This window comes from Rhineura floridana, chromosome 9, assembly GCF_030035675.1.
Source record: "Rhineura floridana isolate rRhiFlo1 chromosome 9, rRhiFlo1.hap2, whole genome shotgun sequence".
In the NCBI taxonomy this organism is placed as follows: Eukaryota; Metazoa; Chordata; class Lepidosauria; order Squamata; family Rhineuridae; genus Rhineura; species Rhineura floridana.
This window is the reverse complement of record NC_084488.1, coordinates 59,934,979-59,962,122: the sequence shown is the minus strand read 5'-3', so window position 1 is coordinate 59,962,122 and position 27,144 is coordinate 59,934,979. Positions and strand designations below refer to the sequence as shown.

The 27,144-nt window shown below is 40.9% G+C and overlaps 1 protein-coding gene across 4 annotated transcripts; it reads left to right on the top strand.

Moving 5' to 3' along the window:
• TDO2 (tryptophan 2,3-dioxygenase) lies at positions 1–26,865 on the top strand. Of its 4 annotated transcripts, none has more exons than XM_061584479.1 (12): positions 1–50; positions 1,037–1,142; positions 12,264–12,354; positions 13,481–13,551; positions 15,313–15,440; positions 19,517–19,703; positions 20,033–20,140; positions 21,326–21,437; positions 21,550–21,607; positions 22,781–22,860; positions 24,372–24,462; positions 26,280–26,865. In XM_061584479.1, the coding sequence occupies exons 1-12, from the start codon at positions 16–18 to the stop codon at positions 26,431–26,433; spliced, it is 1,221 nt and encodes a 406-aa protein (XP_061440463.1). In that variant the 5' UTR covers positions 1–15; the 3' UTR covers positions 26,434–26,865. The 4 variants fall into 4 exon arrangements, with proteins under 4 accessions (XP_061440463.1, XP_061440462.1, XP_061440466.1 ...); XM_061584478.1 differs by lacking the exon at positions 1–50 and adding an exon at positions 61–145; XM_061584481.1 differs by lacking the exon at positions 1–50 and adding an exon at positions 8,121–8,382 and having other exon boundaries at positions 1,062–1,142.
• The last annotated feature ends 279 nt before the right edge of the window (positions 26,866–27,144 follow it).

Below are 27,144 nucleotides of genomic sequence, written 5' to 3'. Positions count from 1 at the left end.
GGATTGGCTTAAATCATGGGATCAGGTTACATAAAAAGGTTCTACTATAGGTTAGTATATGTCAATATATTTTACCTCAGAGCGATTGAAACTCACTAGATTCTGGAGTCATGAGTGGGTGTCCATTTTGGGAGAACAAATACCAGTAAGTACATTTCTCTCTGTAAGGAATAAGGAAGTAGTTAAGACAGGCACTATATGGATAATCAAACTTTAAGAGGACAAAAAGAAACAATAAAATACAGCATAATGGGTAGATAATTAACTACTAAAAGGATTTTTTAACAAATCACAAGGAGGTGCTTTTTAGGATCGTAGCTATTGATGTGGCATGTTTTATAGGGTTACTTACGCTAAAATATGGAACTGCCAGTATTTTTTCAGTTGTGTTAAAAATATGAACCATTATAACATCAGAACAAGTGTGGGTGCTTTCCATTGGGAGCAGAATATATATAATCACTCTAATAGCAAATTATCTGAACTAAGTATGTTACTCTGGTTAACTCTGGAGACTGTATACTAGGGATGGATGAGAATTCGTTTCAGTTCACATTTCAAGCAGAATCTATCAAACCTTTATTTTCCTAAACAATATGAGAACCGAAACAAACCCATCCTTCAAAATCTACACTTATTCAAATTTTGCAATGCAGTTTGCCAACCAATGTTTACAAAAATGCATATGTTATAGGAAAGTATGTATAAAAAATGAATATAGAACTCAAAATAACATACAAAACTGCATTATATGACTTGAAATGGCTTGCAAAAAATGTACATTAGTCACAACTGCCTACCAAAAAGTGTTTATTAGGAGAAGTTCTCACAAAAATGCTGGAGAATTTCCATGAGGATTTTTTTAAAAAACCAACCAACCACAAATTGTTGCAGAAACATGGAGACCTGAGTTTATGATAGGAAAATTGAGAAATGGAGAGAAAATAAATTCACAGATCCTTCTATCCCTACTGTATACCCACAATATCGCTTCCATTGGTATTAGATATCTCTACTGTTGTTTGTTTATTCCTAGATTTAATTTTAGGAATCTGTCATTGGAGGATGGGGAAGATGACAAATCACAAGAAGGGCTAAATAAAGCTAGCAAAGGTGGCCTTATCTATGGAGACTATCTGCAGGTAAGTGTGACCTTGTGATACAGCTTCAGAAATGACAGCTCGGGCTTTTTGCAAACGTCAATGGCAAACATTTTAAACACTTGTGACTACACAAAATAATTTACCCAGTCTTCTTTAGTAGCTCATATACCCTTTATAATAGTAATATATTTGATTATTGAACAGCACAATCCTATACATTTCTACTCAGAAGTAAGCTCAACTGAGTTCAGTGAGGCTTACTCCCAGGTAAATGTGCCCAGGATTGCAGCCTTAATATAATCTACCCTTGGGTTGTTCAAGTTGTGTTATCTGCATTTTGTGTGCGTGTGTGTGAGAGCAGAATTCCCTTTAAAAACAAACAGAATACAGAGCCATAATTTAACAAAATTAAAAGCAATTATAATTGCCAGTAAACCATTGAAAATGCCATTAAAATAATTGATAATTAGTTACAAGTAATAAAATTATCATGGTTTTAACTGAGCTATTCCTTCTAAAAGCTTAGCTCTCTTTCCTTTCTATATTTTTGAGGGAGGCCTAGACATAGAAAATAGTTTTTATGGGTTTAAGGTGTTGATAGGGGAGGGCCGTAGCTCAGTGGTAGAGCATCTGCTTTGCACGCAGAAGGTCCCATGTTCAATCCCTGGCATCCCCAGGTAGGACTGGGAGAGAAACCCTGGAGTGCCACTGCCGGTCAGTGGAGATAGTATTGATCTAGATGGACCAGTAGTCCAACTCAGTATAAGGCAGCTTCCTACATTCCTGCAGTACTAGAAATTCTGTTAGTCTCAGCTGAGAGGCTTTCTTTGTCTGGAGACAGATGATGATTTCTAAGGGTTTTCCCCCCTCTAAACAGTACAAAAGCCCGCAAAGCCTTCAAATCCTATCTGACAATAAGTGATCATGGGATAGGGGTGTGTGGGTGTATGTCCGCTTCTCTGCCATGGGCAATGATTAGGAATGTAATTTTCTGAAAATCTTGATGTTGATCTTATCTGCACAGATTTTTTTGTCTTTCTGTTTTTCTCTCAGATGAGAAGTGTTCCCCCCCCAAGGTCCTGCTAATAATAACAATCATATGTTATATGCATTCTTATACATACAATATTATTCACTCCAGGTTTTCTAAAGTAGCCAGCACATAAACAAATATATACAACAGTGCATATAACTGTATAAGAGTGCATATGCATTAATGTAAAGTTATGTGACAGAAATATAGTCCAGTCTGGGACATGACTCTTTTATACAGATGATATGTACACTAGGGCCCTGCTTTGCAGTGCTCCGCTTTGCAGCGTTCCACCGATACAGCGGTTGTCAACTGCAGAAAGGCCCCACTCCTACGGCACTTGTTCCACTTTTACAGCATTTTTTGGGTGTCGGGCACCATTTTAGACAATGTTAGTCAATGCGTTCCACTTTATGGTAGATTTCGCTTTACAGCGGCGGTCCAGAACGGAACCTGCTGTATGAGCGGGGCCCTACTGTATAATATAAATAATTTTTGCATATTAACCCCCCACATACAATGAATGAGCAGCTCAGACATAAGTGGATGCTCAATACAAGAGGAGGTCTGAAGTGAGCAAAGCTCGATCCAGTCAGAACCATCCGACTCCATGTATAAATCACTTTGAAGCAGATTCCTCTTTCATGCCTAGCATGATGCCTGTTTCATGACCTTCCCCACTCTGGTGCGCTCCAGATGATTTGGACTACACGCTGGCTGCAGCTGATGGTAGTCCAAAACATTGAAGGGCACCAGGCTGGCAAAGATTGCTCTGTCATGACTCTTACAACACCTCTCCAGTAAAGACAGACCCACAAATGAAGCACGTTTTAACGGCTACTGCCATTGGCTGATTTCTGTCATTCCCTTAGTAGGCAAAAGTTTCCGTCAAATGCTTAGGCTCTGGGTGGCCCTTAAGAAGTTTCACCCAAGCACTACTAAAGGAAGAGGGGTATTTGGAAAGCATCAGGGCAGGGGAGGAGGGAACTGCCAGTGCACAACAAATGCCCACTTTCTGAGGGAAAGTGGGTTGGCAGTTGGTTCCCCATCCCTGTCAAAGGCTTTGTGCCTTTAATAGCCTCAAGACAGGCAGAAATCCAACAGGTGAAGGTTTTGCCATCATGGTGACAGAGTGATGGGAGGAAAAGCTGTACTTTTATGTTTCTACTTATTATCACAAGAAAGGAACCATTCAAGTGATTGATAGCCAATAGCTAAACTGTGTTCCATGGATTAGATCTGCCTCCTTTCCACTCTCCTCATGGCACTTCTACACCAGTCTCTGCAACAGTAGTTTTACATCCCCCCCGTACTGTTTACCATTGCTTCTTGGTTTGCCTAAGGTGTGTTTCTGACTTCTACCATAAAAAAGGATCACAACAACTAAAGTTATAATTGCCTTTTCATTCCTATTTGCAGGGACTCTTAAAATTATACAGCCACAAGAGTGGCTGTATACTATAGCCAGCGGGAATTTTTCACATTCCGCAATGTTAAATTGAAAATACCCCCATGCCTTTCTGAGGCTTCCCATAAGCTCATTTCAAAAGAAAACCTTACAAAACATATAGTCCTGAACTCAGAAACGCTTGCTTAACAGCCCTGTCAATTTTCATGGCGATACACAAAACAGTCACAGAGAATAGACAGTTCAAAGTGTAAAAAGTGAGAAAAAAACCCTCAGAGCCCTTTTGGACTTTTTTCTCTGAAAGTTCTCATAATATGTTGAAATTCATTAAAAATCAGCCATATTCACAGAGTACCTGTAATCCTAATACTGTCCTTGCCCCATACTCTGACCTTCATCTTCTGCAGTTGAAAAGTTGAAAAAATGCCTGGCTGATTTTTAATTAAGTTAATAAATTTTGGCAGGAAGCCTATGATAACGCGGAGCATGGTCAGTAAGAACCAACTGTCAGAGTTCTAAAAACCTCACAGCTGCTGAGCTTAGCTAATCAGGGGGCCACACCCACGCCAGACATTGATTTCATGTGAGACAGTCATGGCTTCCCTCAAAGAATCCTGGGAAGTGTAGTCTGTGAAGGGTGCTAAGAGACTCCTACTCCCCTGAGAGAATGGTTTAACAGTCAGCCACTTTGATTGAAAGTCTGTGAGGGGAACAGGGCGTCTCCTAGCAACTCTCAGTACCCTTCACTAACTACACTTCCCAGGATTCTTTGAGAGAAGCCATGACTGTCCAAAGTGAAATAAAGGCCTGGTGTGGATGTGGCCAGGGCAAGCTTTGGTTTAAATTTGGTAGGATGCTACATGTGTTTGCTGTAGAATAAAAAGGTGGCGGAAACATGTGCTCAGAGGCACATGTTACCAAATTCTTCCAAGCTACACAGGAAGTGGATTGGACTGTGAAAGACCAACCCAAATGGTGTTTGCATTTTGACCAATTTGTAGGGCAGTACAATATCTCAGAGAGGAGGTCAGGTCTCCTGCTCCCCTGGTGCATTCACTATAGCTGCCCAATTTCCCTGCTTTTAAAAGTTTGATAGAATAGCTGTGGGCTGTAGGTACGTTCTTAAACTGCAAGGTTTTTTGCCTATTAGTGAATATGAATATACATTCAGGGTGTGCTCTGATAGGCTTGAATAATGGACGCATTGAGAAGCAGAGGGCAGAAATCAATGCATTGTTGATTTGCATTTGCTGAACCTCTCCTTCCCTCTTCTAATCCCTGCCCCGCCCCACCACCAAGAAAGAGATTGATTTCTCTGCATTAGAAACAATAATATTCCCTTTAAGTTTAAGAAGTGTTGGAAAAGGTTGAGCAAAAATCCAAGAAAGTGACATAATTCACACTATAGCTAAAGTAAATTTGGGAGGGTCAGTGGCAGGGAACCCTCTCCCAGTATCTAATTGCTAGACTGTTGTATAACCTCCGTGCAAACATATCAGGATGAATGTTCAATAAACGGGTAATGTTGTATAACCTCCACACATGTTTTGAGCAACCATATTAACATGATGTGTTTATTGGATGCTCAAACAGCTGGTCAGGAAGCCCCCACAAGCTGTATGCAAAGCTCTCTTCTCACACTGGTTTATATATTTTAAAAATGTATGCCCCGCTTTCCACAATCTAGGTCTGAAAGTGGCATACATTAAAATATACAATAAGGAAAAATTAAAACATAAATTAATGCTAAAAAATTTAAAACATCAGGAATTTAAAATCTGAAAAAAAATTAAACAAAAAAACCCAGAAAATTTAAAACATCAGAGAAGCATTCATGATGCAAAGGCCTCTCAAAGTAAAGGAGTTTAATCAGGTGCCTGAAACTCAGCAGGGATGGTCCCCCTCTACCTTTTAGTGGGTGGGGGTGGGAGTTCTATAGAATTGGGCCCACAATAGTGAAGGCATGACTTCCTGCTGACATGAGTCATGCTTCTGGCATCTTTGACTTGGGACTCCTCATTGACATGAGTCATGACCTCAGTGATCAACTTGGGACTTACTTCAGTTCTTAAGATATCCTGGGCCTTTTCAGAGATTTCTACATTAGTACAGGAACCTAAAACTGTTCTAAACTGTCTTTAATAATGTATTTTATATTGTAGTGACCCACCTGGAACCTACTTGTGAAGGGCTGGTAATAAATTTAATAATAATAATAATAGAACTTGGCATGGTAGCAGATGGAAAGTTGGGAAGATAAGCAATCATTGTGGGAGGATAGATGATTATAGATCTCACTCCCCTTGCCCTCCTTTGATTTTTAGGAACGGGAGAAAACACCCCTCTATACATCTAATGCCCCTTCCTTCACTTTCACCAGCTGCAAGCACAGTTCATCAAGCTACTTAGAATGACTGAATGCTAATAGGTGGTCTTTTGTTTAACTGGTAGGACAGCCCACACTTTCAGCCAAAAGCCAAGTTGACCTTTGCTATCCTTAAGAGAACCTGAATGTGTACATCCTACAGAAAGCCACCACCCTTAACAATACTACTGGGCTGCTGCTGATTTGCAGGGTGGAATGGGTCAGACTTTTCTTATAAGGCTGGCTGGCTGCCCTGCATTGCCCTCCGGCTCCCTTGTTCTGTTTATAGGAGACAAGCAGAGGTATACATGTGGACCAGACTATCTGAGAAGCACAATGTAGCCTCAATATCAGTCTCTCTCTCTGTCCTGCAGGAGGTGGTACTATTGGCTTCAGGCAAGCAAGCATGCCTTGTGCCTCTGCTCTCTCTGGTAGCACTAGCAGTCGTGGCACATGTGGTGGGATGGAACCGCCTTCCTGATAGTGGCATCACTGCTGCTTACCTGGAGAGGGCTGGGGTGTGGCAGTAATGAGGTCAGAAGGTGTAATAGTGTTGTGAGCCAGGCAGATAGGAGGAGGCTGGTCGAAGATGAGTCAGAAGATGACTTGGACTGGGAGCTTGGGGTGGGGGATGACAGTGGGGTGAACTCACAGGATGCCCCAACCCCCTTCTCAGATGGCACAGTTCCCCCCGCTCCCAACTTCCCTGCAGAATCACCACCTACCTCATTGGACACTCTCCCATGGGACTCACCCCCGCTGCCCGCCTCTTAGCCAGGCTCATCAGACATTTCCTTGCCTAGCGCTGCCCAGTTTCCCATGCCTGAATTGACTGTTAGAAGCCTCCCTCCGTCAGAGGGGGAGCTGCAGATGAAACCACCTTTGCCCCGCAGTCAGAGGCACCAGAGGCAGGAAGTTCAGCCTGAGCTGAGGAGGAGCCTTCATGTGCATGCGCAATCCAAGCTTACTGAAGCTGACTCAGGGGGGAACCCAGTTGCTGAGTCAACATCTTAGTGCCTCATTGGCATGTTTAATCAGTGTTCGTTTAGGGCCAAAGTTCTTAGCAAGCTTAGTTATGTTAATGAGGCACACTGTTTTTGATGTATCTATAACTTTAATAAAAAGAGAAAAAACCACAGACATGTCTGCAACTGAGTCCTTCAATGACAGGCAGGACAATTATCAGGAACACTGGTGATCCTTTTGCTGCTGGCACATGGCCTCACCTTCTCCACTGCCCTGCCCCATCCCCATCCAGTAAGCCGCAGTGATGCTGTAATGCGTACTGCCTTCAAGTCAATTCCAACTTATGGCGACCTATTAACTGGGTTTTCATGAGGCTGAGAGGCAGTGACTGGCCCAAGGTCACCCAGTGAGCTTCATGGCTATGTGGGGATTCAAACCCTGGTCTCCCAGGTCCTAGTCCAGCACCTTAACCACTACACCACACGCAGTGATACTAGAGTCAGGAGGGTAGTTCTGCATCTTTGCCCCATCACATGCCCCTCTACTGGCAATTAGGAAGAAACACTCCACCCCTTCCTTCCCTACCAGGCCAACTGGAAGAAGAGGAAAGGGAAAAGGAACACTGCACCCTATAGCAGCAAATGGGGGAAGGAAGAGGAAGGCCCTGGGCCACAGCAGCAATAGGAACCTTCCTCAGAGTAAAGCATCAGGGCAGCAGAGGAGGAGGTGCAGATAAGCAGCAAACTGGAGTCATCCTTCTGTTGGCCCTCCCAGACTGCTGCCTGAAGCATGTATGCCAAGTTGCCGAAGGAGAGAGTCAGCCCTGAGAACAGAGGGTCAAAATCTAATTAGCAGAAACCATGACTCGGGAATGGGCCGAATTATGTATGTTAGCAACAAATAGAACTTCACCCAAGCTTGCTCTGGATCCCTATAAGGATTCCATTAAATATATACACATAATTGTGATTCACAAAACAAAAGTTTTTATTGTACTACCAAAACATTTCAGCTTCCATTTTCATCAGCTGCTAACATACATAATTCAAAACTCTCTCTCTCTCTCTCTCTGAAAATGGTTAAATCAGGAAGGTTAAAATGCTTAATGATGGGCTTGTTGATATTTATGTTATTTCTTGGGAGGGAACATTGCTCAGTGATAGAACACATGCTTTAAACACACAAGGTCCATGTTAAATTTCCACATCTCCAGTTATTTATGCATTTTCCTTTATTTCTTTTCAGCATCACTTCCTTTGAAACATCTCGAAGGGATTTCACAATACAATAAAAACATACATAAAACAATTGCATATATAAAAACAGTGAAAACAAGGTATATATAAAAACAATGAAAAAAATATAGAAACAGTTAAAACACTTGCATATATATAAACATTTTCAAATCCAATACGGATACTGTCTGGGGGAAAAAATCTTCAGCAGATGATGAAAAGACAATAGAGGTGGCATCTGTCTGATGTGTAACAGGAGGGAGTTCCAAAAGGTAGGTGCCGCCACACTAAAGGCCTGATTCTGACACTGTGCAGAATGGACTTCCTGATAAGATTGTATCTGCAGGATGCTGTTCCCTGCAGATTGCAGTGATTGGTTGGGTATATAAAGGATGAGATGATCTTTGATGTTAACAGGATCAGGTAGTAGCTGACCTCTCCCTGAGTCCTTGGGGAGCAATTGCCAATCAGAGTGGATAATAGTGGGTTAGATGGACCACTGATTCAGTATAAAGCAACCCCATATAACCTAAGGTAGATTTTTGACCATATATCCTTTCTATTAAACAATAACCAGTCTCGCCTATGCATACTAGTAATGGGCTTTGTTTCTGCAGTAATCAGATTTGCCATCAGTTTATCCATTATTTCTCATATTCTCTAACTTTGTGGAGAGGATTTAGAAGTTGCAACTCTCCATGGCTGTTTTACGATTTGTTTTTTTAAAAATCGGCTTTGAAATCATCGGTATCGTGAGCATTAACGTTTATGGATCTTAATTTTCTGTGTCAGCTCTTGAAATGTGTGTTCCCTGTCACTTATGTCAATGAATATATTGGGCAGGCAGATAGCGCTGTTGCAATCTGTTATAGAACATTTGTTAAGTCTGCTGCAGGATAGGCAGGGAACAAAGGAGAGAGAGAGAGCACCAAGGATTTCAGTATTGTTCCAGAGAGATGAGGCTAGAAGGAATCCCATATCTGATGCACAGCTTCAAAAAGGGAAAGAGGCTGGCTGCTCCTGCCCTCCTAAGGAGATGGCAAAAGGAAGGATCACCAGAGCACTCACTTTTTCCCTTTCCCTCCTTGGTATGTGTGTGTGCTAGCGATGGGCTCAGTTTCCGCAGTAATTTAATTGTAGAGGTAAGGGTTTCTCGATGAATACCTTAGGAAACAGACAGAAAGCAGGAGACACTGATTTGATGCACAATTATCTGCCTAATTTGCACTTGAAAAGGAATGTAAACAGGCAATCATTACAGAGTTCAGAATAAAAATTGATACCATTGGAGACTGATAAATAAATAGCGATTATAATATTGATAATTTTCCACAAAGAAAAAAAATCAGAGCAGATTGGGAAAAGGATAAAACAACAGAGGAAAACGGAAATGGATCATTAATGACCACCGGGAGCCACACTTAAAAATTAAACATAAAAAAGGAGAGGATTCCATCCCGAACGTAGACTGCTGCTAGACGAAGATATCAACAGAACAATTACCCTTCTTTTTATTTATTTACAGGATTAAAGGACAACCTTTTGACAAGTGCTTAAAGGGGCATTATAAAACAAATCCCTATAAAAATGTTTGGTCACCAGGCAGGGCTAAAGAGTAAGACTGTGGTTCCTGAAACCCTGGAGAGCTATGGAGATTCATTATAAACAATTCTGAACTAGATGGGCCAATGGTCTGAATCAGAATAAGACAGCTTTTAAAATGGCATCTCAAATAGAAGCTTTAATAAAAACTTTGTTGTTGTTGTTATATGCCTTCAAGTCGATTATGACTTATGGCAACCCTATGAATCAGTGACCTCCAAGAGCATGAACCACCCTGTTCAGATCTTGTAAGTTCAGGTCTGTGGCTTCCTTTATGGAATCGATCCATCTCTTGTTTGGCCTTCCTCTTTTTCTACTCCTTTCTGTTTTTCCCAGCATTATTGTCTTTTCTAGCGAATCATGTCATTGTCTTCTCGTGGTTCAATTCTTTCAGCATCTGACACAGCAGACAATAAGCTATGAAAGCTGTGCTCTTTAATAGTGGTGACCATACTGTATTTAGAGCCCTTGTGCAAAACATATTTTGCCTTTCCCTCCTCTCAATTTAGTTTGATTTCTACACCAGTTTCCAATGGCATGCCTTCTGATTAGAAATGAGACATTTTAATAAGAAGAAATTTAATTAAATATGAAGTACATATCTTAAGAAGGTATATAAATTATAGATGCATCCTTATGAATAATATTGAGTGACATGACAAAGTTATATTATAATTACATTTTAACATCAGTAACTTCAAACTTTTTCAAATTCACAGCTTTTCAAATGCATTTTCTTTCTTGCTTGCTTTGAGATCAATGAAAAAGAAATTATTGTATAACCACTATGTACAGTGGTGACATTATTCTATAAGGTAATTTAAGAGGATGTCTGAGTTTGGTGGGCCCCTAGAACCTATGAACCCTCTTGCACTGCACACCCTACACCCTATATACCCCCCACTCGTCTTTAAACTATCAATACTAAGGGCCAAAGTACACTACATGTCCACAAGGGCTGCACACACACCATACATTTAAAGAACATTTCAAACATATTTCCCTTAAAGAATCCTGAGAACTGTAGTTTCCCCCTATAGAGCTGCAATTCCCAGCTTCCTTAACAAACTACAGTTCCTAGGATTCTTTGGGGGAAATCGTGTGCTTTAAATGTTGGTATGTAAAGGCAACTGATAATTCCCATTAAAATGCCATCCCATATTATTTCCCCTTTAATCCATTTCCATGGAAGATCGAATAAGTAAAAAAAACACAACCCCTGCAGAAATAGCAAAAAGCACATTTGAATTAAATTTTGGGCAGCGGGATATGGGATGACATTTTGATCACAGACTTATAAAATCATAGAATAGTAGAGTTGGAAGGGTCCTATAAGGCCATTGAGTCCAACCCCCTGCTCATTGCAGGAATCCCAAGTTAAAGCATACTTGACAGATTGCTGTCCAGTTGCCTCTTGAATCCCTCCAGTGTTGGAGAGCCCACCAACTCCCTAGGTAATTGGTTCTATTGTTGTAACATTGCTCTGGACGTTTTCCCTGATGTTCAGCTGAAATCTGGCTTCCTGTAACTTGAGCCCATTATTCTGTGTCGTGCACTCTGGGATGATTGAGAACACATCCTGGCCCTCCACTGTGTGACAACCTTTCAAGTACTTGAAGAGTGTGATGACATTTCCCCTCAGTCTTCTCTACTCCAGGCCAAACATATCTAGTTCTTTCAGTCTCTCCTTATAGGGTATTGTTTCCAGTCCCCTGATCATATTTGTTGCCTTCCTCTGAACTGTTCCAGTTTGTCTGCATCCTTCTTCAAGTGTGGTGTCCAGAACTATAATCAGGATGAGGCCTAACCAGTGCCAAAGAGAGGGAAAGTAGGGTGTATGATTGTGTAGCCAACTGTCGATCCACCCGATAGCTGTTCCATCCAGCCCACATTTAGTTAGCTTGCTAATCAGAATATTGTGGGGCATTTTGTCAAAAGCTTTGCTGAAATCAAGATATATTACGTCCACAACATTCCCACAGTCTACCAGGGGATACAATGACATGGAGATGCTGAATCCACAATCAGCTGCTCTTTGGCAGTGACCCTAGTAACATATTTAAACAAATGTGGTTAACTGGAGCACTTTGGGTGATGGTCAGTGTTTGTCATACTCAGAATAAATCCATTCAAATCCATTGACTTAAGTCCATTGATTTCAATGGTCTACTCCGAGTATAACTTAGTTGGATATTACCAGTGCTTTTTTCTTTTTGTGTGTGACAATACTCACTGGTATGAACAAATAATACTTTTTTTGCTGCCCATGTCAGCCATTTTGTGCTGGGACTCGCAGCACTTTTATCATGGTGTGAGTACCACGATCTCTTTTTTTTCTTTTTCTTTTTTTTACTAAAAAGGCACTGGATATTACTCTTTGATTTGGGGGAAGGAGCGGAGGAAAGCAGCTGTGGGCTCCAATACAGCTCTGAACGTAAGAGTTGTCCATGTCAATTGTTTAATAAAAATAAATAAATACCAATCTGAAGAACGTTTTGTGAAAATGAAACATACCATTTTAATGAAAAGGCTTATATTCTTTCCTTTAAAGCTGGACAAAATATTGAATGCTCAGGAGCTTCAGAGTGATAAGAAGGGAAACAAAATCCATGATGAACATCTGTTTATTGTGACCCATCAAGGTAATTTTTCAGAAGAAGCAAGAGTAGAGCAAATGCTATGCAGGGAACCCAGTTTTATTATCTGATAATGAAAATATTTTTCTGTTTATAAATTGGGTAGAGTTATAAATAATACATGAATCTAAACAAGAGCACATTAATATATATCATCAACTTCTCAGAAACCTTGTCATATTTTAACAGTTTGATGTAGTGGAGTATGATTCATTCTGGGGGAATTTCTAGATTTCTTGGAACCAAACCATTTTAGATTAGCATTGGGGCAAGCTGTTCAATTGTCTGATGTCTCAAAAAACTGTTAACATTCCCCACCAGCCTATACACTCAGGGAAGCAGGAAATGTATCTATGATAGCTGCAAAATATCAAGAGGGAGTACTGCGTCCCCCAGGGAAGGTGGCAGAGTAGCACCACTTCTAAAATCATTCAGGGGGTCTAAAGGTCAACCATACCAAACAGCTTCTTTTATCACACAGTGCAAGGTTAGGCCAATTTTTGCCTCTTAACCCCAGCACTATATCCTGTCTGGAATCCTGGAGAGCAGCTGTCCTATAGTGTAGACATTACTGAGCTAGACAGCCCAATGATCTGATTCAGTTGAATGCAGCTTTCTACATTCCTGTGGATTGCAAATATACTTACTTGCAGCATGCTTTTGTCTGTGTGGAAGTAGTTTTGCTGTTAATGTACATCTGCAGATCTACTTGGCAACATGTCAGAGCCAAGAAGCAGATGAGGGCCATCCTCACAGATCTTTTGCACCCTACATTGAGGACATCCTGCTAAACTGTCTTAGGGGTGCAAAAAGCACAAAAGCAGAAAGGTGGAGAGGGGCAGGGTGATTCCCCTGCATTGAACAGGGGGTTGGACTTGATGGCCTTATTAGACCCCTTCCAAACGGGCCCCTTCCAACTCTACTATTCTATGATTCTATGAGGAAACTAATATGATTACTTCAGGACAGAAAACATGGTCTCTATGTGTACGTATTTATTTATATTCCATATTTAAGTAATGATGGCAACATTTTCATATGATAATTTCATAATAGGTATGGAGACAGTTAACCTACGATGCTATCACTATGGCTAAGAAGTGAAACTAAAAATAGTTCCTTTTAATTTTAGCTTATGAACTATGGTTCAAGCAGATCCTGTGGGAATTGGATTCTGTTCGAGTGATATTTCAAAATGGTCATGTAAGTAAGATATGTTTCATGTATTATTTCATTTATATCCCACCTTTCCTCCAAGGAATTCAAGGTGGCATACAGACATGGTTCTCCTCCTCCCGATTTTATCCTCACAACAACCCTGTGAGGTAGATTAGGCTGAGAGACAGTGACTTGCCAAAGGTTATCCAGTGAGCTTCATGGCCAAGTGGGGAATTGAACCCTGGTCTCCCAGGTCCCGATCCAACCCTCTAACTACTATACCACACATATAAATAATACATCTCATTTAAACGCATACTTATTTCTGTGTTTCAGCAAATAATCACTGAACATTTCAAATTCAGCCCTTGACTGACTGTGCTATGACTTGAAGATACTTTGAACAGTAAAATTGCCTCTTTCTGTAGAAAATATGGGTATACCCATGGGTGTAGTCGTCTGGGGTCTCAAGGAGTCTTAGACCCCTTACTTTTTTGGGAGCAGGGACTCAGCAGGGCCCCTGTGTCTCCAACATCTTACAGGCCAATCAGCATAAAGGGGAGTGTATTAGCCACTGAGAAGAGTCTTCTAATTTGCTTCCTTGTCTTTCATTGTAATTATCATTGTCCATATTTCTTGCATTTCATTTCCTTCTGACCTACCTGCAAACATGTTCTCCCCCCCCCCACTCATGTGTGCATATAACTGCCAACTCAGGATGGTACTTCATGCATCTGATGTAGGGAATGCTGATTTATGAAACCTTCTTTATTTATCTAATTTTAAAATATTTCTAGGCTGCCTTTCTGGACAATATTCGTTGAAGGTGGCTTACAAGTAAAATATAAAATGCAATGAAGGAGATGAATAATATAAATATAATGATAATAATAAAAAACCAAGCTCCAAGCTCCCAAAAGAATACCAATAAACACATTCATTTTCAGTGAAATAGTTAAAAGAAACACATAATAACCACAGTCCAGCCAATAAAGACGTAAGTAACAGGAGGCCAGTTGGAACAGGCAAGTCTTTAAGGCCTTCCAATATACTTGAAGGATGGTAACCTGCCACAGGTGTACGGGCAGGGAGCTCCAAAGATGTGGGGCCATCATGGAAAAGGTCCTCCCTCATATATATGGATGGATGGATGGATGGATGGAAAAGATGCTTCTTTTTACAGACTTTTTTAAAGTACTTATTTAAAAATGTAGGTAGAAAGCACTACCTGAGCAGAGGCATTCCTTTCTGTGTATGAGACAAGGGCACATCCTTCTTCTAAAGACTCGTTCAGGCATATTGTTCTAAAGTCCTATTCTTGTGAGGCAGGAGAGAAGGCTGCACTTGCTTGCCCTGCTCCCACCATTGTGTCTCACTCCTATCCAACGCTCCCTGTCCATTTGAGAAGATGTCTGCCACAGGAGAGCCTGAGTATGTGTGTGGACTGTCTCCTTGAGTTGGGACCCTGAGGTTCTGACTCAGAAAGACAGCCTCCTTACGTACAGTTGGCTGCCCCACTGCAGACATCCTTCCAAAAGCATGGACATCATTGGGGGTGTGCCAATGTTGGCTGCAGGGCCTTCCTGACTCGGGCAATGATAATTGCATGTCCTGAACACCCAAACAGAGCTTATGACGCTGATGCTGAGTGTGATATGTTCATGTATCTAAGCACAAAGAAAAATTACTGTTTTTTCCTCATATGCAGATTTAGTTGATTGGGCTATCCATCAAACTAAAAGAACCTACAGTGCCCTGCACTGGATTGCCAGTCATGATAATCTTTTCTTTCTTTTCCCTGCTAAGGTGAGAGATGAGAGGAACATGCTTAAGGTTGTTGCTCGAATGCACAGAATTTCAATGATCCTTAAATTACTTGTGGAACAATTTTCTGTTCTCGAAACTATGACTGCCTTGGACTTCTTTGACTTCAGGTAAACACTGTCGTTGATTCATTCAGGTGTAGCTGTGTGCACAAGTGACTGAAAACCTCATGGGTCCAAAGGAACCATTATTGCTCAGAGCTCATAGAGTAATATTAGATTATTCAGATTTTTAAGATTAATGTTTGCTCTGGCAACACAGAAGTGGTTATGCTTCAGGATTTTGCTTAGAAGCAGCATCAGAGCCCATTGCTGTGGTATTAAGAAATAAGAACATAAACAGAGCCCTGTTGCATCAGGCCAAGGGCCCATCTAGTCCAGCATCCTATTCTTACAGTGGCCAACCAGATGCCCACAGCTCCCCTGGCTTACAAGCAGGACCTGCACAAATAGCTCTCCCCACTTGCAGTCTCCAGGAACTGGTATTCAGAGACATAGGGCCCCTGACATTGGAGGTAGAGCATAGCCATTATGGCTAGTAGCTATTTATAGCCTTATCCTCCATGAATTTGTCTAATCCTCTTTTAAAGCCATCCGAGTTGGTGGCCACCACTACTTCTTGTGGGAGAGAATTCCATTATTATGCTGTCAGCATGTGCGGCATGTTATGGAGTGCAAGAGCACAGGCCCCTGCCCCAAGGAACTTGTAATCTAAAATTAAACACAGAGGAAATAATATATGAAAAGCAGAAAAGTGCATGCTAAATGAGAAACAATCACATGCTTATGCTTAGTGCCAAACTTGACGTTTGCTAGATATGTAGCATGTAACTATGCTTTTTGTGTGTGATTAATTACAGGTATGGGGGGGGCTGCCATCGTTATTACGAAGGAGGGACAGAGGAGAATTTTGATTCAGTTTGCACTTGAAGGTGAACTTACATAATTCACAGTTTCCAAAACATTACGCGAACCAAAACCAAATTTCAAAATCATTTGAAATTCTCACTTCTCCCAATTTTGCAATGCAGTTCTCCAGCCAAGGACTGTGTACAAAAATGCATAGATAAACTGTGCACAGAAGTGTAAAAACATACTAGCAAAAGCAGCATATAAAAATGTATCAGGAAAATTGCTTTGGAAAAATGAGTATATTGGCAAACTGCATACAAATATGTGTATATTAGGAGAAATCCACACGAAAATGCTGATCAGTTTTCATGAGGACTTTTTTAAAAAATTGCAAACTGATGGGGAAATGTAGAGAATTAAAAAGCCTAAAAAATTAGAAACTGAGAGAAATGAAAATTGACAGATTCACCCAACCCTATCAGGAACTCAGTGTGGAGGGAGTTTAGGGTTATCCCTTCCCTCCACAGTGCAATCAAAATGAATCCCTTTCCCCTTCATGACACCAGAAGCCTTAAAATCATAGCCCTCATTGGGGAAGTAGGGACTTTCCCATGGGCAGAACAATTCAAATAATGGGAAACTGCAGGAGAGGGGACGGCAGAGGAGCCAGCGGAAAGCTCATGGCATCCACTCCCCTTTCAGGAGCTGCCGGGCTGGCTGAATGCCAGCTCAGTTAGGAGCCACATGTGGGGGCCGGAAAAGCAAAAGCCAGCTCTTGTGACTACCCCTACTGGGGAGTAAGCGCTCCCCATTTACCATAGAAATGCTTTTACTCCGCTGGCAAATTTTACCTGGATTGGGGCCCATGGGAATGCTCCAAATGCGAGGATGATGATGTGCAAGTCCCCCCCTTTGACTCCTCCTCTTCCATGCCCCCAGAACACCCCCGTTTCAAGTCTTCTGCTGGCTGTGTGTCCGCCGGGCTGGCCGTCCCTGGCAGACCCCCAGCTGGACTGGCAGGATCCTGGCGCCGCTGTGGCTGACCTGGGACTAGGGGCTTCTGCTGGCAGAGCTAGGAGCCTGCCAGCTCAGCCAGGGGTCCACCACATCCAACTTCTCTCATCCTGGCACAAATACTAGTTGGCTTGTGCCCTAAGTCTCCTTTCATGTGTGTGTGTAAGGGGGTGGTAGTGGTTTGTTTTGGTTGCACTGGAAAGGGAAGAGATGAGTCTATGCTTCCTGCATACTGCTTTCCAGATAAGGATCACCCGCTGCTGCCTGTGATTAAGTAAGAAAAAAAATTATGTAGCTACATGCTACATATCTAGCAAACATTTGGTTCAGGCCTTAGTTACAGACATAAATGCATCATAATTAGGGAGCTGTTCAGAAAGTTTCATGGAAATGAGAGTCTTTAAGGAGGGCTTTGGAGGAAGCATAATCACCCAAGTGTTCTAGGAGGAAGTCTGGATTGATTAAAACCTGTAGTGTTAAGCACTGATTCGCAACTTCAGTCTGCTAAGATCACTTAATAAAGACTAGGACTGCAATAATATTTTATCTACTTTTGAGTAAGCTCCCCCTAATTTGGTGGAACTCTTTTCTGAGCTTTGACCTCTTTGGTAGACTGTTGTCCAGACCCCAGTCTCACAATCATAGAATTATTGAGTAGGAAGGTATCCTAGAGATCATTCAGGCCAACCCTCCATCCCATAATTATTTCAAGACAAGGAAATAAATGTAAGCCACTTTTGTCTTGAGTCTGAGTGCAGAAGGTGGATTTTTAATTTGTCTCTGTGTGTGTAGGCTTTATTCTCATTAGTTTGAGATCTATGCACACAAATGTTAAATTTATTCATAGAATCATAGAATAGTAGAGTTGGAAGGGGCCTATAAGGCCATCAAGTCCAACCCCCTTCTCAATGCAGGAATCCAAATCAAAGCATTCCTGACAGATGGCTGTCCAGCTGTCTCTTGAATGTCTCCAGTGTCAGAGAGCCCACTACCTCTCTAGGGAATTAATTCCATTGTTGTATGGCTCTAACAGTTAGGACGTTTTTCCTGATGTCCAGTTGAAATCTGGCTTCCTGCAACTTGAGCCCATTATTTTGTGTCCTACACTCTGGGACAATCGAGAAGGGATCCTGGCCCTCCTCTGTGTGGCAACCTTTCATGTACTTGAAGAGTGCTATCATATCTCCCCTCAGTCTTCTCTTCTCCATGCTAAACATGCCTGGTTCTTTCAGTCTCTCCTCATAGGGCTTTGTTTCCAGTCCCCTGATCATCCTTGTTGCCCTCCTCTGAACCCGTTCCAGTTTGTTTGCATCCTTCTTGAAGTGCAGAGACTGGAACTGGATGCAGTATTCAAGATGAGGCCTAACCAGTGCTGAGTAGAGGGGAAATAATACTTCACGCGATTTGGAACACATACTTTTGTTAATGCAGCCTAATATAGCCTTTGCCTTTTTTGCAGCCACATCACACTGTTGGCTCATATTCAGCTTGTGATCAACGACAATTCCAAGACCCTTCTCACATGTCGTATTGCTGAGCCAAGTATCCCCCATCTTATAACTGTGCATTTGGTTTCTTTTTCCTAAGTGTAGAACTTTGAATTTGGAGGGGCTGTGTTTGGCAGAATTTGTCTCCTAACAGATATTGGGATAATTGAATTACTACTACATCATGACTCCTCGAAACATTGGCAATTTGCTTTTCAAAAGTTACATTCTTGTCTTCTCCTTGATTGGGTGGTCAGTAGTAGACTCCAAGCACCACATTCCTTTTATTACTTGCCCCATTAATTTTAATCCAGATACTCTTGGTGGAGCTACCAAGCTCATCTTCCTGAATTTCTGTGCAGGGATATATATTTTTAACATATAGCGTGACTCCACCTCCCTTTTTATTCCTTCTGTTCTTTTTGAAAAAGTTATATCCTTCAACTGCTGTATTCCAGTCATGGGAGTCATCCCACCAAGTTTCCGTTATACCTATCAAGTCATAATTGCCCTCCTGTATTAAGAGTTCAAGTTCGTCCTGCTTGTTTCCCATGCTCTGTACATTAGTATACAGACATCAAAGACCATGTGATTTATGGCTTGGCTTCCTTACTACTTTTTTCTGAGGACTGTTACTAGGCCCTATTAGAGCCGATCTATTGCAATAGTTTAATTGAGTAGCTCTCAATGGCAGCTTTCTGGACTGGATATCCCCTTGCTTTTGCCTGGAATTTATCCAAGATATTGAGAGATTAACAAGCTGGCAATCAGACATGTCCACTAACACTTTTTGTATGTTTTCTTTAACATGTTTTTCTTTTTCTATCCTCAAAGAGATTATTTGAGTCCAGCTTCAGGATTTCAGAGTTTACAGTTTCGATTACTGGAGAATAAGATTGGTGTGCCTCAGAGCCTGAGAGTCCCATACAATAGAAGACATTACCGGGATAACTTCAAGGGAAAAGAGAATGAATTACTGCTTAAATCTGAACAGGAGCCAACTCTCCTCCAGTTAGTGGAAGTATGAGTTTTCCTTCTACCAATTTCCTTCTATAAACAGTTTCAGTTTACCTTTACCTGCAAGTATTGCATTGATTTGAGAGGGGGGCATTTAGCCAATGGGATTCAATTAATCATTATGCTAAATATTCAATAAAGCTGTGTCCCTATCCTAACTGGTGCACCTACAATCAAATATAAATGCTATTTTCCAGTCTACACATCTCCATAAACCCTTCTCATGGTCACAGTTACCAGTTCACATACTACAATATCAAAACATAGTTATCAGATGCATAGGCTATGTAACCTACATCATAAAATGATGGTTAATCTATTTTGTTTTATAAGGCTTGGTTGGAAAGAACGCCAGGACTCGAATCAGAAGGATTTAATTTCTGGGGGAAATTTGAAATGAATGTACTTAAGGGACTAGAAGAAGAATTTGCAATGGTGCAGGTAAACATAATTTGTCACAGTTTGTCTAAGGATTTATTAATAAAACCAGCCATCCAGTGGTTGCCAGTTAAAACAGTTCTGAGTACAGTTGTATGAGAGAGCTCATTTGTATGAGCAGCCCCCATGCTTTTTTTTGGGGGGGGGAAGGGGAAATATAATTAATTCATTGTCAGTTTAGTGATCTGGAATAAGGGATATCTGTCCTACAAATGAAGGGCTGTTCTGTGACAGCACCAGGAGCAAATACAGCAAGTGTAGATACCAGGTGGGAAGAGCCAAGAGAGTACAGAACAGACAAGTCCTTGGGGCAGTCCAGAGTCAAGGTACTGAAGATCCAATCAAGCAGGGCAGGGTCGTAGGCATAGGATCACGAGCAGGGCTGGCAACAATCTGACATGGAGGTCTGATGTTGTTTCCAGCAAGAGCCGAAGCCATTCATGGCCCTTTAAGCTCAGGTGTTTGCAATCAGCCTTCCCTCTTTCAAGAGCTTGGGGTTCTTAAATGGGCAGACTGCCTTAGTTGTTCCAATACCCATTAGTGTCTCCTCTCTGCTGGAGTTGGAGTAGCTTCCTAGTAGCTCTCTGAATCTGACAGGAAAGCTCCAGCAGGCTCCTGCTCCTTGGCTGATGGCATAGGGCCTTGAGCTGCCTCTCTGCTCGTCCCTTACCCTGGGTCTGAGGTCTCTTATTCCCCTTCATCCTCTGTTGAGTCCTCCGAGGGAGGCACACTTAGCTTAAGTGATTGTAGGATGGATTTTTATTCTTCTCTGCCTAATATATTGCACACCAGAATAATCCAGTGACAGCAAAGAAGTGAATTGGTTCAGTGTAGGAAAACTGACCACAACTGTCTGTTTAGTGCAATGAATCTTGGGTCAGACTAACCAAGGTCTTAAGGCAAATTTCTGGACCTTAAGAAATACTCTAATAATGGGCCACAATTAGCAGCAGGAGATGGGGAAGTCTGCAGTAATTTCTGCTAGGGTGGTTTCTAGTCATGTGGCTAGGCCACTCTTAATAGAAAGTTCATTAGAATGAGGCTACCGTGCATTAAACAGGATATCAACATTCTAAATTCAAGATACAAGGAGGACAAGAGAAAACATTCTATACAATATGATTGCATGCAAATCAACAACAAGGTGAAACTTTTAGTATTTTAAAAGAAATAATCATTGTGATTAAGGCCAAACAAGACTTGGAGGAAAAAGAAGATCAACTGGCAGAACTTCAGAAACAAAAAGAAGTGCTTATTTCATTGTTTGATGAAAAACGCCATGAACATCTTCTTAGTAAAGGTAGGTAGGCTCATTAGTATGTGCAGATGTGAATGTCCAGTTTCTAATATACCAGATGGAACTAAGCTGTAATCAAACTGATGTATGTTAAATAATATATTACAATTTGCAGGTGAAAGAAGGCTGTCCTATAAAGCGTTGAAAGGAGCTTTAATGATCTACTTCTACAGGTACATTAAAGTGTGATTCATCCCTATAAAATGCCTCTACTGCTAGCAATTTTGTTTTCATCTTTAGAGAGACGATTTGAAAAAAAAATCTTATTGCCAGCTTTTGCAAGGATGTTTGGGGATTTTGAAAGTAAAAAGGATACTGTTCTGGGAGACTTTATGCAAATAGAAGCCCGCCTTTCTTGTACAACCTGAAGAAGGCCAGGAGCTTAGGGAGGGTGCAACATTCCTGGGGATATTTGGGGTGGGGGTGCCCATGCAAACTATTTGTAAATGAAACATAAGGCTGAAGACCTAATCATACTTAAAAGTGTGTGACTGTGTGTATGGGGTGGGAGTGGTGGGGAAGAGGCAAGTCTGCGGTATTCTATGCCTCCTGACATGTCCTCTGATGGACCATAGGATTGTGCCCTAAGTATACTTACTAGGGCGTAAGTCCCACTGAACACAAAGGGGCTCGCTTCTGAGAAATCATGCATAGGAATGCACCGTTAGTCTTTACACCTAACGTTCTTACATTCTTTACATTCTTGTATAGAAGATAGTAACTTAGTTGTTGAATACCACCTGATTTAGAGTCAATAGGCAATTTTACAGTGATGGGACTATCTCTCTTGCTTGCAACCCACAGGAAGCAAAATGAAAGAAGGGAGGATTTAGTGGGCATGGAAAGAGGTGCATGAAAAAGTAATGATTGACACCCCCACCTAAAAACATTGAAGCAAGGCATCTGCTACCACTATAGAGCAAAGAGGAGACATATTTTTCTCCACTATTTGTGTTCTCAGAGGATTGGGTTAGTACATATTTACAGGGGGGAACATGTGTGATAGGTTTTGTTTACTGGTAATGTCATGTGAACGATGCAAATTAAGAGATGTGAGTAGCAGCAAACACACAGTAAATCACTGTGTAGATAAGTCCATATATGCGAGCAGAAATAATAGAAGCAGGAGGCATATAATCCTGTGAAAGGCAAATCATAAGTTTTCTCTTTGCCATCAATTTCCTGTTGACTATTTTTGAACTATACAGCTGTAGCAGACCAGTGAACTTTGTTCAGTGTAATAGGACATAACTATTTATCAGCATGCCTTTTCCTTTGATGCATGCAGTAAAATAGGAGAATTTAAGTGTTAACGAGTTTTCTTGTCTCTTCTCCCCCCCCTTCAGAGAGGAGCCTCGTTTTCAGGTTCCATTTCAGCTTCTCACTTCTCTTATGGATATTGATGTGCTGATGACTAAATGGAGATGTAAGTTTTCTTTTCTGTATTCCTTTACTGTGACCACAACACTGTAACTCACATTGTTCCTGCAACAGATTGAAGCCTTAAGAGATTGTGGAGAAAACTGATTGATTAAATGTGTGACTAATTAATACATGTCCTGCAAAGCAGGGGAAATTGCATGAGTATCTACTCCACCTTAGTACTCTGATCCCTATATGTTGTAAGCAAATATGCATTCCAGATACCTGAAGTGTGTGCACCACTGTCTTGTGGTGAACAAATACTTCAGACAGGCCCTTTGTTTCTCACGAAGCATATATCTGCAGTTTTCTTCTTGGCTATTTGGAGGATCTATTTTTAAAAAATGTTTACCCCATCTTTTTATCTGAATTAGTAAAGGAAGCCACAGACCTGAACTTACAAGATCTGAACAGGGTAGTTCATGACAGATGCTATTGGAGGTCGCTGATTCATAGGGTCGCCATAATTTGTAATCGACTTGAAGGCACATAACAAGTGAAATATATTGTCTTTCAACTAGAAGCACAGTGACTAAGCAACTAACCTGCTAATTCAGATCTTGCCTCTATCATGAAATCACATTAGGCAGGCTATTCAATCTCAGCCTCAATTTCCTTAGACAAGATACACTCTAAGGCTGCAGTCCCATACCTACTTACGTCTGAGTAGACATGAATACAAGGATATAGCTATCTGGGTCCCCCAGGGTGTGTCTCTTAGATCCCTTACTTTTTGGGGAGCCAGGCTCCAGCAGGGTCCCTATGTTTCCACTGTCCTTAGCCAGTCACCATGAGAATGGAGTGTGTTAGCCATTGATGAGTCCAAATGAGTGTCAACTGCAAACAAGTCTTTATTTGTTCCTACCTCCAAAAGCCAAGACAAGTTGTGGAAAATGAGAATTCTGTACTTGCAGAAGAGACAGTGAATCCGGATGATAGCATCCCATCTGCATCATCAAGCAGTTTGGTAGCAGCAGGAAATAAACATGTAGACACTGAATCCAGTAATTCAAGCAATATCTCTTAACAGTGACAAAGGACAGTCAAATGGTGACAGTGACAGAGAAGCAGAAAGCAGTATTCAAGCCTGGCCAGATTATTCTAAAATTTTAGATTGTATAATCTTTGAATGGGGCATGGCTGTGACTTTCATGAAGGGACCCTGCACTTCTGAATTTGCCGCTACACTAATGCATGTATAGCATTGTGTTATAAAGCATGACATATGTTTATAGTTTTTAATTATATAGAAGGGAAAATACACCAATATAAAAAGACAACCAGGTTGCGATAAACCAATTTATCATTTATGTTTTTAAAGAACCTGTTCAGTTACGATAGAGCAGAGCTTGGAAAAGTTACTTTTTTGAACTACAACTCCCATCAGCCCAATCCAGTGGCCATGCTGGCTGGGGCTGATGGGAGCTGTAGTTTAAAAAAGTAACTTTTCCAAGCTCTGCAATAGAGTAACTTTTTAAATGAGCTATGCACTAAAAAGAAAGTTCATATATTTAGATAACCACGTGTGTATGGTGCACAGAATGATTGGCAGCAAGGCTGGGACAGGAGGATCTTCAGGGTATCAGTATTTACGCTCAACTGTGAGGTGAGTCTGTAGGAAGAATCCAACTTTATAGTCGTTTCATAAATGACTAGGAACATGGGCAAGTCATAAAGGATGAAAACGTGAACCAAGAAAGAGATGCATTCTTTTAACTATGACTATTTATGTTCACTTATATCATGATGGAGATCAGTGTCAGAATTTTTTTTAAAGTTGACTATACTGAGTTTTCTAAAGCAATGTGGGTGGAGTAAATAGGGAGAAATGTGTCTCTTTCAAAACACTAGCATTTAGTCCATCCAGTGAAACTGACCAGCAACAGGTTTAGGACAAAGGGATCCTTAATAAATGTAGTAATTTCATGGCTACAAACCAAGCTTCCCAACTTGATACCCTCTGCTTATTTTGGACTACTATCTGCCCTAGCCAACACAGGCAATGCTTAGGGGTGTTGTTCAAAACATCTGGAGCGTACCACGTTGGAGAAGTCTGCTATAAGCTAGGGTAAAGATGTTGCCTGCCAGCTACTAATGCAGGAATGAAACATTTGGCCTTCCAGCACCTGTTCATAAGCACGTGGTTGCTCTTTTGGTCAAAATTACCCACCTTCCTTAAAAAGTGTCGCACACCAATGGCCTAATCATAAGTACAGTTGGTTACATTTCAATCTGCAACCCATTAAACTGCTTAAACCAGGCTGTAACTGGATTTAAAAACGATTGGAGAAATGAATACAAGTTAGGTTTATCTGAACATATAGGGATATTGATAGCTGGCCATCCTTTATCTAGGGGAGAGGTTCCCAAACTGGTCTGCAAGCTTCATTCAGGTGGTCCATGGCATGTCTGCATTAAATATATTGATTTTTCTAAGGAATGTAAATTATAATGCAATAAAATATATGAAATAAGCAATAAAAGTATTATTACACATCTACAGCATCTCATATAGGCCATTACAATTGCTACAACAGGCAAAAAATCAAGTGGTCCACCAAGCCCATCAACAATTTTCAAGTGGTCCCAGGGGGGAAAATGTTTGGGAACCACTGTGGAGTCTTTGTTGCTCATCAGCCGCAGCCACCGTATCTATTGACTGTTGATGAGAGGTGTAGTCTAACAAAATCTGGAGGGCTTCCCACTCTTTCTGTAAAATTTCCTGAAGTATTTGGATGGCCCCAGGTGAAGACAGTGTTGAACCACATGGATCCGAACCAGCATACCGATTTCTTAAGTTATGGTTACATTGTATTTATTAAATTATATTGCTTGTTACATCTATGATGTAAGCTGCCTAGTGAGAGGTTGCCCTAATTGGAAAAGTAGAAATAAAGTAAATAAGGATGAATTCATTGGAGTTTACTTCTGAGTAGGCATGCATAGTGTTGCACTGTAAATGTTTCTTAAATCACTAATGAGTCATGGGACTGCCACTTTGTAATCCTCCCCCCGGCTGATTGCCAGTTAGCTGCAAAATACCCAGAAAGCATTAGGCGTGAACCTTTCCATATCTGTACACTAAATGTGCATGTTGGCAGTATGACGAGAGCATATTGTCACTGCAGAATATGTAGCCAAGGATCACACCACAGTGTGCTCAGCCAGTATACTAGCTCACTACTTTCTATCTTCTAGTTGACTCCCTCAGGCCTAAGTTGACCACACTCGGCCCTCAAGCATTAGAGTTGGCAGCTTGCAGAACATAGAAACTCAATAAAAACTCCTGGTAACAACAAAACTTGAACAATCTAAATCAAAATCATACTTTGTGTGATTGTTGGCAATTACATACAAAAACTAGAAAATATAATGGAATACCATTACCCTTAAAAAATTAATGCATTTCGTTTTCCTTTGCAGTGACAGATACAAAGTGTTTGTTGATTTGTTCAATCTTTCGACATATTTGGTGCCACGACATTGGATCCCTAGGCTGAACCCAACTGTTCATAAATTCCTTTACACAGCAGAATATTGTGACAGTTCCTACTTTAGCAGTGATGATTCAGATTAAAAATCTTGTGAATAAACTTTGTAAACTGAAAAAGCTTGATCCTTTCATGTTATACTTTATACATATATTAAGTAACTATATACAGTATGTTTATATCTATTTATTCACAATGTACTATATATAGCCTTAGTCCCGTTTACACCTCAGATCCATTTATTTTAACTGTTTAAAACTGTCATGGTCTTGTCTAAAATCATTTTCTCTGATTTGTTAAGCTGGCCTGTAGTGTGCTAGACTGCTGTTTTAGGCTGCAGTTCTCTCCCTATTTACTTGGGATGAAGGGCCATTGAACTCAGTGGGGCTTACTTGTGAATAGACATGTATAGGAGCTGTGTTCTTAGTTGCATAACTGTAAAGACAATGTTTTTAATTATATAAGTGACTTGCCTTGGAGCGTAGAAATATTGGAAATGAAATAAAAATTTAATTCTATACTGTGGTATTCAGTAACTGAAGAAATAAGGTGGTATGATCTATATAAGCTTAACATAGTACCACATGTAAGTATCTTCTATACTACTGTCAACTCCACATTATGTTATTAGAGTAATGTTATGTTAATAGACCCGGTACTGAAGGACTGAATAGATACTTGGGTTGGCTTAGGGGATTCAATGTCATTTTCCACATAATGCACGACAGGTATAAGGAAACAATCATTGCTGGATTTCATACTTCTCCGATTATAATTGACTAAAAAAAATCCAATGG

What these genes read in the sequence shown, in the direction of transcription:
- TDO2 (XM_061584479.1), top strand. Translation starts at nt 16, where the DNA reads ATGGGATCAGGTTACATAAAAAGGTTCTACTATAG. An exon ending in TGATATTTCAAAATGGTCAT is followed by an intron (nt 13,552 to 15,312) that starts GTAAGTAAGATA and finishes TTCCCTGCTAAG; the next exon opens with GTGAGAGATGAGAGGAACAT. An exon ending in CTCTCCTCCAGTTAGTGGAA is followed by an intron (nt 19,704 to 20,032) that starts GTATGAGTTTTC and finishes TTGTTTTATAAG; the next exon opens with GCTTGGTTGGAAAGAACGCC.